This window comes from Talpa europaea (assembly GCF_964194135.1).
Source record: "Talpa europaea genome assembly, chromosome: 5".
Lineage (NCBI taxonomy): Eukaryota > Metazoa > Chordata > Mammalia > Eulipotyphla > Talpidae > Talpa > Talpa europaea.
In genome coordinates this window covers 91,202,268-91,214,860 of record NC_140071.1, presented here as the reverse complement: position 1 = coordinate 91,214,860, position 12,593 = coordinate 91,202,268, and the positions used below count along the sequence as shown (strand labels likewise).

The window sequence follows — 12,593 nt, the reverse complement described above, 5'->3', positions numbered from 1 at the left end:
ACCTAAGAAAATAACTAATATTCATGAAACATAATGCATAATAATCTAAGGCCAGGAGGTCAGAGATTTTTTCCTAGAGTACATCTATTCAACTTGCTTTTCTTTCTTTATAACTTCTATGGCATCATACAATTAATTTTTAATTTTTAATCTTTGTTTAGTAGACTTTATGTTTTTAATCATTTCTTAATAAAGAGAAAAAATCCTTTGGTGATGGGAGCACTATGGAACATCACCAGAAGAGGGGATCCTAGACATCCAAGACACAAACAATGATGTGAACCAATGTTATCTAATAAAAAATTTAAAATAAGAAAAGAGAAAAAATCCAATAAAACATATAAAAAAGGACAGTATTTTTCATTACACCAAAAAATTTAAAATTTTTGGGCCTCCCTGTGTTGAGCGCAGTGCTGTGAGTGCAGCACTGTGAAGGTTTCTGCAGCCTCTGCAGCGCAGGTTCGATTCCTGGCCAGCCAGGGAGATACCCACACAGCACAGCAGACCTCTCCTGTCTCACCTGCTGCTCCCTTCAGCAGTGTATTTCAGTTGATCTGCCTGTTCTGCTCCCTACTCTGTCTCTGATGAATTCTCTCACCCTCCCGTGACTCTGGCCTGTACCCCAGTTCTTGTATAAAAATAAATAAATCTTTAAAAATATTTTAAATATTCATCTTTCAAGTTCCATTTAATTCTACAATATATCTAACTAAGTGATTTAAAGAAATTCTGATATTGAATAATATATTTTTCTTTAAATTTTTCTTGTTCTGATCAAGTAGTAAATGCTGGTTCTGAAAGTCTCATATCATCATCAAAATCAGTACAAGTTCCTTGAAGATTTGCATAATTATCCTCACTTAATCTGTACATGAATTCATAGAAGTACTTCAGCGACAAATTGTTCCTTTTCTTTTACTACTGTATAATTCAGGTAATTTTGGCTCCTCGCCATTTGACAGAATAATTTTTATTTCAGACAGCCTCTTCATTATTTTTATTTTTTATAGTTTATCAAATCAATTAGAAAGGTGTAGAGAAAGTAAATAGACAGTCCATAGGGGAAAAACTGCTAAGAAAGCACGTAAAATGCTTTACTGTAAGGTATTATTAAAAGAAACAAAATCTGAGTGAAATATAAAGTAACTGATATCTCATAATCTTTGCAGTTTGTAAAGAAAATAATAGGTCTGGCATATTTATTGCTCTCTAAATTCATCATGAGCCTTATAATTTTAATATTGTAATCTTACAATATTAAAATTATTGTAATCTTACAATATTAAAATTTTAATATTAATATTATTAGATATTAATTATATATTACATCAATGTATACGCTAAGAAAGAGGTTTTAGTCATAAGACTACAGTGAATATTAATACCTAGTAGTATATGTTCTTATACTAAGAAATTCTTAACACAATAAAATTAAATATTTCATAAATGTTCCTTTGGATAATAAAAAAAATTGCAAGCTAATTACTGGAAAAGTAAATATGCAATTTTTATTTGCTTTTTATCTATTTATTTATATATCTTGCAAAAACTTTAATTTAGTAACTAAGAAACTATCCTGTGATATCATCTAGATCACATCAACAAAAAAGAAATACAGTTTCTTTTGTATTATGCAAAAATGTAATATAGGAAAGTAGCTAAAATTTTAATAATCAATAGTAACTTCATAAGATTTCCCAATTTGTTGTGGTGTTTTACTATTTGTGTTGAGGGCTCATTAAGAAGGGAACATTAAAAAATTCTGTGGAGTGAAAGGATAATGTTGATTATGATGATAGAACATTATCACATCATTTTTCACCCACAGAGAAATTCACTCTAAATTACTCTAAATAATTCTAAGTGAATGTTAAGAAAGCCTATGCTCTTTTTGAAGTTCCTGAAAAATCTTAAGAGGAAGTAAGGCATACACTGAATTTTAATACTACTTCAGTAAATGCTGGGATCATTTCAATATGCAAAATTATTTGTATAATTCTTGTCCCCAGAAGTAGCTCCATTTGTCACTAAATTGGTATCTGATCATGATAGCTTAGTGAAGTTAGATCAATGCTCTGTACTCCTAATTATTGGTAAGACACTCTACTCATAAAATGGTCATAATTCCACATAGAGATTAATGAAACAATTCCACTCACAAAGAACATGTTTACTAGGGCTTTTCACAGTTTGGTTTAAATTTTAAATATGATCAGGCATTTATGTTGTTGCCTTAATAATAGGTAAAATGAACTAAAGATTTAAATCTTCGTGGAAACATTTTCAGTGATATTTCTTCTAATGCATCTCATCTAGAAATTATTTAAATATATTCAAGTAAAGTTTAACTCAAGATATTTTCCACTACAAATGCCTTTAACTTCCCCGTTCACTTATTTTTAACTTTTTAAAACTGCATTGTGACTATTTTGTACTCCCTGCACCCATGAAAGTAATCAAGAAACTATGCGATTCATTCATATTCAGAAGAGCGCATGCCACCAGAGGCAACACACCTACATGCCGACTGGCTTTTATTATTTTCACTTTTTACAACATTTCTTGATTTGAGGTCACATTGATTTACAACACTGTATATGATTTAGGGGATTAAGATTATACTTCTTCAGATTATCATTTATGACACTAGGCTATCAAAGACCATGTTCTATAGAATCATCACAGAGATAAAAGGATTTAGAATGCAACCCTTAACATAATCTACATTTTATGTATTAGGGCTTATTCCATTTCTAGGCTCACACTTATCAAGAATATATGTTTTATATTATTAATTTTTTCTGTTACTTTTACTTCCAAATATTTTTCTAAAACATAAACTAGAAAAAAAGGAAGCAAAAAAGACTTTCAGAGAACAATTATAAGAATAATACAGGATTATTAACACACTATTACTATTACTATTCTGTTACTACTATTATTCTGTTTTTCCAAAGGGTTATTTTAGATTTAAAATGTTGTGGTGTTTCCTAATTTTACTGGTTTTTAAATATAAAAACTATTTAACAGGAGAAAAGCAATTCTGATAAATCCTGAACAGCAAAATAGATCTCAGAAAACCATGCTACATGGAAATCAAGTGACAACCATGGCACATGGAAATGAGATATTTTGTGATGTTTTGTCTCCTACTAACCATGCAATATAGATATATATGATTGATATGATTGTGAACATCACTTTGAGTATTGACTGAGAAGTTTGTTATTTTTAGGTGAAATGTATTATATCCTAAAAGCAAAAACACAGTTAAAAATTCCCATTTGCGATGAAAATCGATGCATTTAAATATTAATGGGAATTTTAACATTGTCCAGATCAACTATTGGGAATATAACTGATCCCCAAGATGTGAAGTTAATTTAAAATAAAATTAATTTCCTGAAGAGTCATGTAATTTGATGGCAAAAATTGATATTTCATGCTATAAATAGCAAAAGATCATGAAGCAAATGATAATTGAAGACTTTAAAACTGATTATAAATATAAGGTTATCAAGTATTTTTCTCATGTATTAGACTGACACTGTCCAAAAGTAAAATGATTCACAAATATAAACTATATATATTTTAAATTTACTACTAATAAAAAGAATAGATGAGATTAATGTTAACATTATTTTACTCAATCCAATATAGCCAAAATATTATTTCAATACATTTATATTAAATTAAGAGATTTTGCATGCTTTCCACATTGCCAAATCTAATGTGCATTTTGCACATATGCACTATCTTAATTCAAAGGGGGGGTTGCAATTGTATGGGGAATATAAAAGTAAAATTTATTATTTAAAAAAAATAGCCATAATTTCATCACTGAATGTGTCTAGTGGCTACTTACTGTTGGACAGTACAGTTCTAGATGTCATTACTCTTACATTATTATTATAATTTAGATAATTTCTCATCAATACGCAGCACAAAAAATAAATTCTAACATAAACGATGCTAACTGTGATATTAGCTTCTTATGGAGTCAGATTTTCATGTTGACCTTTCCTTTTACTTCTATTTCTATTAAATATAAATTATAAGCTTTTAACATAAAAATTCTTTGGTAGAGCTTTCTTAATAATCAAATAGAATAGTTAATATAATTATGGAATTCATGTTTATTGCCAATTTCAAAAAAATCATGTGTAACATACTGAACTCAATGGATCATTGCTAAATTGGCTAACTGTTATTATGCTAAGATTTATTTTATTATTTGTTAGCAGGTTATTTCTATATTTATGAAAATAGAGTCTCTGTAATCTGTAACTTTATTATCTACATCTTTTGTCATTTTAAAAGTATACTATCTCATTTAATAATCCCAAGTCATTGCTATCTTTCCAAGAAATTTGTGATGGATCTAGTACAGGACTCAGTGGTAGAAATCAAATCAATACTGCTTTTTAAAATTCTAAATGTTTTTGGAAAAACAATTATATGTGTCTAAGTCATATCTGCAAATCAAGTGGAAAAGCCTATTTTAAGCCCATAATTCAAGTTATAATTATGATTTTTCAATACAGAAGTACATGTTTTAAAGAGTATATGTTATATTGAACTATTTAAGACCAGCTATAATGTCAAGAGTAATTCAAATTAAAGAAGCATATACAAAAAAACTTAGGATGTCATCAAGGAGAGAAAGTATTATGCCTAAAATGTTGTACATGCATAAAATAGTTTTAGAAAAGAGATGAAATGCATGTATAAATAGTGACATCTTAGCTAATTATAATTATATTTTAATCATTTGGAATCTGGTACCCTCTCTTATTTATTAAAAAAGATAACAGTGCTACTTTGAGTTACAGTCAAGAAAATGATTTAAGAAGAAAAAAGCTATGGAAATTTAATTAAAACAAATCATGGCAGTAAGTTGTATACAGTACTGGTCAGTTATAGAAATCATCTCTTTTTTTTTAAATCACAGTTACACCACTTACCCAACTTTTTGCTTCTATCTTTACTCTCCTGGTAAAATCATTATGTTTTTAAAGGGAGAGAGAACAAAATAGGTAAAGCTGCAGCAAAAGGTACAAGGATACAGTCCCTTCCTGGAAAGAGGATTTTGTGGCGAACCATTTCTCCCATAATGCATCCCACAGACCATATATCCACTAGAACAGGAGAGAGGGAAGTGAAGAAAAGGGAGGAAAGTAAAGTTAACTGAGATAATTGATATTTGAAGGAGGAGGAAAAAGAACAGTTTGATTAGAAGGTACAATTTTCATCTCCCAACAAAAGTTGGACGAAAAGTGAATTCAAAGCAGCATTATGATATCACATAAACCAAGTCTAGCATGTGAATTCCAATTTTTAAAAATTACTTTATAGGTTCCCTAGGTTGACTCTTTAATGTCATAAAGTGGTGACATTGGTGACTTGGAGAAGTAGCAGCCAAAAACAATGTAGTTCAAGTTAAAGGCCACCAAGGGGGTTTTGTTATCATTTGCTGGAGAGAAAAAGAATAATCAAACTGTAGTAGTGGCTGTTTCCATTTTCTATTCAGTTATGTAGAATGGGGCAGCAAGAGGACACTTTTTTTGTCCAATATAAGATACATTCAACCAAATTCAAGAAATGAGAAAATGGTTGGAACCATGGTTTACAGGTAGAAGAAGTAGAAATGCTAGGATTTGGGACTTCATTTATCTTTCAGAATTTATCCTCTTTATAATTAGAATTATCCTGTAAATACACATCAGCTGTAGTTTCTATTTGAACTGCTTCAAGAAAATAAAGGAATATGATTAACTATCCTGTTTATGAAGGCGACATCTGGAAGTAAAGTGAAAAAAAAGTATCAGAGGTGTTAAAAATTGTTTTATATATATATTTACTTTTCAATTGTCATACTTGTAAGAGAAACATATTTCACCTTCTCTTACCAATCTTTTCCCTCTTTCAACTCCCATATTAGTAAGGACAATGGGAACTTTTGGACAAAAACATTAGGCTGAAATGTTCCTCAGGGAAGGAATGTAGGGTTAGGTGCACAGGACAGTGGGACATGCCTGATGTGGGAGCAAGCAGGTCTCTGCATGATCCCCTTCCTCCCACACCGAGAGGGGAAGGCAGCATACGGATGCTAGTCATGCCTTGTCCATGACCCTGGAGATGCCAATAAACTAAGGCAGTACTTGCAACCATTCTAGTTAGGGTAGGAAAAATGATGGAGTTAGACACTGTGTAGCAAAGATATGAAAAGTCAGACTAGGAAGTTCAAATTCCCCATTCTCTGTGGATCCTTGGTTTCTTGAATTTTCTTTAATTGTTTCTCTCTTTGATTTCTTGAAAAAAAACTTGCAAAGAATGTATGCAAATATCTTCTTTTCAAGAAGATGAGCTGTGATAATGCCTCAGGTAGAGAGTTAGTTGTCTTTTCCATGTTAAAAGGTACCAGATTCATGTCATTGCTCACAAAGGGAGCTTAACCTTCCTCACAGCTGACTTTTCCCCTCTCTCTGAAAAAAATGTATAAAAGTGCTGGCTTTCTTCTAAACTGCACACAAAGAAATTTTTTTAAAACTACAGTGACCAGGAAATTTTCATAAAAGTATCCTGGAACACATGGAGATAAAATACAATTATCATAGAAAAATAGAACTCTAACAACTAAAGGTTTAAATTATGAAAAATAATTATGAAATTATATGCAACCCTAATTTAAAACAATTTTAATTTCTAAGTATAATGAATATGATTTTAATGTGCCACATTACTTATTAGACATTCTGTTGAAAATAACAAATTTCAATGCTTTCTAACAGATACATTATAAAGCTTTCATTTTAATCAATAAAACAAAATTAGAGAATCTGGATGATTCTTGCCACCTTTTTTTCAAGTGTTCATGGATATTAGGTTTTCTTTATAAAACTAGAAATATAAAATTTAATGTTTCTTTCTCTATGGTTTTAGAATTTATAAAAATTTCCTGGTCAATTACTGCCCTAAATATTATTTACAGAGCAGAGAAAAGTATTAAAGAAACACTTATAAACTTGAGTGATTTAGATAGCAAATTGAATATTCATTGCGCATTTGTGAAAATTCTTGTTCTAAGTATTTGTGGCATTTTTGGTTTGTCTTTCCCTAGGACTGGAGCCATCAATTTAAGGTATGACATACAGTCAAATGGTTAAATGCAATAGGTAGATTTCTTCCTATTTTCAGATTCACTTTGAGCTGAACTGTAATCCAAACGGAAGTTTCTCGTTATCTATAGTATATGTGCTAATCAGTATCCACCTGACTACTTAATCAGACATCATTCACAATTCTTCTGAGCTGTAATATGTTAGTGTTCTTCTAGCAAAACTTATTCTCAGAAACATCCTTCACATTTTTAACTAGTAATTCTTGCTAGTACTGTGTTAAATAAAACAACTCTAAATACGAAAGCTGGCATCCTTATTCTTTTAAATAATAATTCATATAAATGAAAGAGAACCTATTTTCTTCATGCTTCTCTGGCTGCTACTTAGAAACATCCCTACCATTCTCCTTGTAGCCCATCCCCAGGATGACCTCAGGGGCTCTATAATAGCGCGTCACCACGTAAGGAGTCATCATGAAGCTTGTGCCTGCCGTCCTAGCCAGACCGAAGTCGAGGATCTTCAGTGTACAATCAGACTTGACTACAATGTTACTTGGTTTTAAATCCTGAAAATAGGAACAAAAGAAGAAATTAAAAGCCAGCATCAGCTATTAGTATCACTTCCCATCAACCCAATGAACATGGCCCTGGCATGAATGGGACCACTTTCACTGCAAAGCCTTATATAGAGCAAATGATTACTGCCCCAAAGCAACTTACAATTAGTTTTCAATTCTTTTAAATATCTTCAAAAATTTTTCTAAACCCAGCAGAGACTTTTTCTATCATTTTTACATTTTATGCTCATCTTAAGGAGAGGTTTTAGGAAAAAATAATTTGTTATCATCTTTCAATCTTCTTCTTACGCAACTTAAACTTTTCAGCTTATATTTCATTTTTGAGGTCTGACAGAGGAGCAGATCATGGCAGCTGCCTTTATGTTGCCAGAAATAAAGAGTGGAAATGCATTGTCTTATTTTCACTGCACATATGACCTCTACCAATCAAAGGGTGAAAAAGCATGAGTCTTCTCTGATGCTGACTCTCAATTAGCTAAAATAAAATGTTAAGCATAATCAACTACAGTATAAATTTTCCTCTTATCTACTAGTGAACTATATGCTAATTCTATCTAACAAGAAATGATGAAATGCATTATATCTAATCAAGCCTCCCCTACATAAAGAAAATAATCAACACTTGCTCTTTCTCTCTTCCCCCAAAGCGTCAGTTATAATTCTGAAGCTGGTGTTCTTACCCTGTGAATAATTCCAGCAGAGTGAAGGTGCTTGATGCCACACAACATTTGGTATAGCAGGTAAGACATTCGCTCATGGTCTAATTCCATCTGAATCACCTGACACAAGTTGGCATCCATCAGTTCCATTACTAAATAACTGGAAGGTAAACCCACAACATTAATTCCACATCACAAGAGCTGTGAGTCATTCAGACAAGTCATAATCCTCTCCTCAATCTAAAAATTTTCCCAACTTCCCAGCTCCAACTTTGACTACATTTAGGGTAAGAAAAACTTCCCAATATTTGAGGTGTGTTGGTCCTGGTAACTCTGCCACAAAGTTACCAATATTATAACAGGTATTATTAAATACTTCCTGTTCATTCATTTTATACTTTCATCTTGTTCTCACTTTCCCTATATTCTCTCAACACTTCCCTGACTATTGTGATTACAAATTATAAAATAATTCAAAACAGCAACTTCCATTAAATGCAATGCATCCATGTTATATAAGGCCTATGGATGCCTTGGTGGAGGGTGTGGTGCGGTAACATACACATTAAGGTGTGATCCTATTCCTCTAAATTATACACAATGTGGTAAACAAATTTTAACACAATTTTTAAAAATAATTAAATTTAAAAAATAGAAATTCTCTGGGATTCACTTCTCTCCTCTACTTACTGTCATTATACACCAAGGTAGACTTTCAATAAATCAAAAGCACCACTAAAATAGAAATAAATAATAAACAGTTTTTATCATGTCCCTCATTAATATTTCTCACAGTGTATTGATTTATTCTACAAAACTCAGAATCAATCTGATTAAAAATATATAATAAAATAATAGCCTTCCATGATTAAACCAAGTAAATGGAACAAAGTACAAAGGTCAAAAGGGCAGGAAGAAGCAGAATGTCTCTCCAGGAAGTACTACCACAAATGAAACCTTCTTTCCTATCACTGGATCCCTTTCATTTGCTGCCAGCTTTTACCTTCCTTTGATCTCTAAGAGGGATTTCAAATAACTCAAGGGAAACTGACAAGAAGTAAATAGGCGAAATCTCTCAGGCATTCCTTTCCTTCATGAGTTTTGTTACTTACACATCTTGGAACTCCTCCAGTGTTTTCTGGGGTGTGAAGACATTTAACAAACTAATAATCTGGAAAAGAGACAGTGGAAGTGACAGAGGAATGAGAGAAAAATGAGAGAATAAATTATTTAAAAAGCATATATTTAAACAAGCATTTATTCCAACTCAAAGTAACATACCAGTGCTACAGTGGAAATAGAAAAGTTGGAAAAAAAAATCCGAGAACTGTATCACAGAACATAAAAAAGTGTACACAGAAAGGACATACAATCTGTATACAGGTTAATAGCACAGTTTGATAAACTAAAGGCAGAGTCAAAAAAGACATATGATTGTGATATTGCTTTAGAGTGTGTGGTTCTCTTTGATAGGATATGAGATTATGGCACATTTAAACTAAAAAGGTGTAAAAATCACCTAAGAAAAGTGAAGTAGTAGTAAAACAGCCAATGCAATTTAACAAAGTCATGTATTTCCTCCAAATGAACAAGGTGATGCTTTAATTTTAGATGGTATTTTAATGTGAGATTGTTTTGCATTGGAACTTTAGTTTCTTGTGCATCTAATTTCAATTCAAATATTATTTAAACTATTGCTCTAATAGCATGTGTGGGGAACGATGAATTTACTAGAAATTCAGTTTCTTAAACTTTTTGTTTTGTCCTTTAGATTTTAATATTAAGTAGTAAGAAAGATTATCTTCTAACAAAAGTAATGTAAAAATTTTTCCTTTGTCATATATCCAAATAGCTTGCATATGTAAATAAAGTGAAACCCTCTTCCAGCTATGTAGTCTGTACTAATATGCCAATGAAAAATAAAAATAAAAAATATAGATAGATAACAATCTTTCATTCACAGATACAATCATCAGAAAAACTAAGTACCAATATAAGGTTAAGATTTAAAATCTTTAAAATATGAATAATTGAATGCCATTAACTTTCATAAGTAATAGAAATAAAACAAAGATTTTAAACATATGAGAAACTCAGTCATTTCCAGGAAATTGTATTTGCTAAGGAATCATGGAGTAAAAACAATCACATCACAATCCAATGTTTGTGTGTGTGGGGGGTGTGCATGTGCATGTGTGTGTTTGTATATGGCAATGGTGATAACATAAAGAAACCTATGGCTTGTAATGCTTATACCAAAAAAACCTAACATCATGTTTTTTAAAGAAGCATTTCAGTATGGAACATGTGTATAAAAATTTTTAAATAGCCTTAAAATTGTTATTATGATGTCTTCTTATTCTGTATACTTAGTTGTGTGTTGAAAAATGTTTATGTAATACATCTTTCATTGGAACATATTTTGTGAGCCTGTTTTTCTACTATATTATTAGCCTTGAAAAGAAATTTTTTTGATATTTATTGAAACAGAAACATCAGAGACTACATAAAGCACACATATACAAACTAAAATATTAATCCATATTCCCAGTAAATAAATAATATAGAAAATTTAAATAGTATGGAGAATAAATTTATAATTTTAAATATACTGAGTTATTATTTTGGGAGGTAAATTATTTTCCCATGGACTTGTTTTTATTGTTTTCATCTTTTTTTGATTTCCCTTTAACCATTTCTCCTCTTTCACTCTCTCCCTTACAAATTCTAATAGCCAATTAAAAATGTTGTCTTTATAAATAGATCATCACAGATATTTCCATTTTAGTTCAATGGTTTCCAGTCAGGAATATGATTCAGTTCTTTTATTGCAGCATCTTAAGATGCACAATGTAGTTTGATATTTGTCATAGCCCCACACTTATACCATGATTATAACTTCCTAAATTAAGTATTTATTTTTAAGAGGATTTTCTTCTCCATTATTAAAGATTTAACTGTGATTACTTCACTATTTCTCACAGAGTTCTGCATTCTGAGTGCTTTTACTATTATTACAAGTACTATTATTAAAAGTACCATTACAACAAATTACATTTGGTTGTAAATGAACTTCCTCTCTGTTAACAAGTTCCAGAAATTTCCATAGCCTATACAACATAAAAGGAGAGAATCATGTAAAATGTTATTTGCAAACTTATCACGTCAATTTGTAACTCCATTTTAGGTGTCATAACTATGAATCCTTACATTTTAATTAAGATCAGGGACAAAGATTCTCTCAATTGGCCAAGTATGGACTTGAGGGCTGTAACTTCTGTCACTCTATTGGTTGTCAAGATTGATTCTGTTGATCTGATTGACGAGGCAGGTGTCCATAGTGGAAGAGAATGACCTTCCCTGAATGCACACAGACCTGACCTTCCCACCTAGGGTACAGGAGTAGCTAGCTCCCCTGCTAGAACCTCTAAACGAGGTCTCAAATTGGTCAAGTGGCAATTTCCCCATTACACATTGCATTATAATGGCTAAAAAAAGAGTTAAGGACATAAAAATAAATGCAGACACAAACTGCCAAACTTTCTATACTTTGTTGCTGGTATCCATTCTTCTTCCATTGCTCATGGTATATTTCTCATCTTCCTCATTACCATGAAAATAGATTGCTGTGATCATGTGTTTAATCTTGTTCTTCCTACCTTATTACCATGCTGAAACACTCTTTAGTATCATGATTTTTCTTAGGAATCATCTTTTCCATCATTTCTATATTCCTTTCTGGAAGTATCATGTTCCTTGCATAATCAATTTAGAGACAGGTATATACTTCTAAAATGTTCATTTCTTAGTGAGAGTGAGATGTGTCCTACTCATCTATTTTAAAGGGAAACCCTACCCATACTGGACCAAACTTTTTTTATCTCTGCTTTGATTTACTTACTAGCACTTTTCACCATCTGACTATATATATATATATATTATCTATTTTGTATATTGACTTTATCTCACTGGTAGACATGAGTTCAACATGGGCAGGAATTTGTCTCTCTTGCCTTCAATGTTATATTCTTAGTATTTAGAGCAACTAAATGTATACCTGGCATATTTTATTTATTCAAAAATATTCATCAAGTGCCTGAACTAATTAGTCTTTGGAGTATAATAGTGAAAGAAAAGAGAGACTGTCATGAGACAATTCATATTTATATTTCAAATACCATTTTTATTTTATTTGTAATATTTAAAAAATTAAAATATATATTTAACTGTCATATT

The 12,593-nt window shown here is 31.1% G+C and overlaps 1 protein-coding gene across 4 annotated transcripts in view; it reads right to left on the bottom strand.

Moving 5' to 3' along the window:
* Positions 1 to 12,593, bottom strand: part of MAPK10 (mitogen-activated protein kinase 10) — a gene marked incomplete at both ends in the record, with an annotated part of 147,768 nt that overhangs the window by 68,525 nt on the left and 66,650 nt on the right. For 3 of the 4 annotated variants that reach the window (XM_084233480.1, XM_084233481.1, XM_084233482.1), the window contains 3 exons: positions 7,521 to 7,686; positions 8,379 to 8,517; positions 9,470 to 9,528. In XM_084233480.1, the coding sequence (XP_084089606.1) occupies positions 7,521 to 7,686; positions 8,379 to 8,517; positions 9,470 to 9,528 (364 nt within the window). Of the gene's footprint in view, positions 1 to 5,066; positions 5,139 to 7,520; positions 7,687 to 8,378; positions 8,518 to 9,469; positions 9,529 to 12,593 lie in introns of all 4 variants that reach the window. The other variant, XM_084233479.1, reaches the window with a different exon arrangement.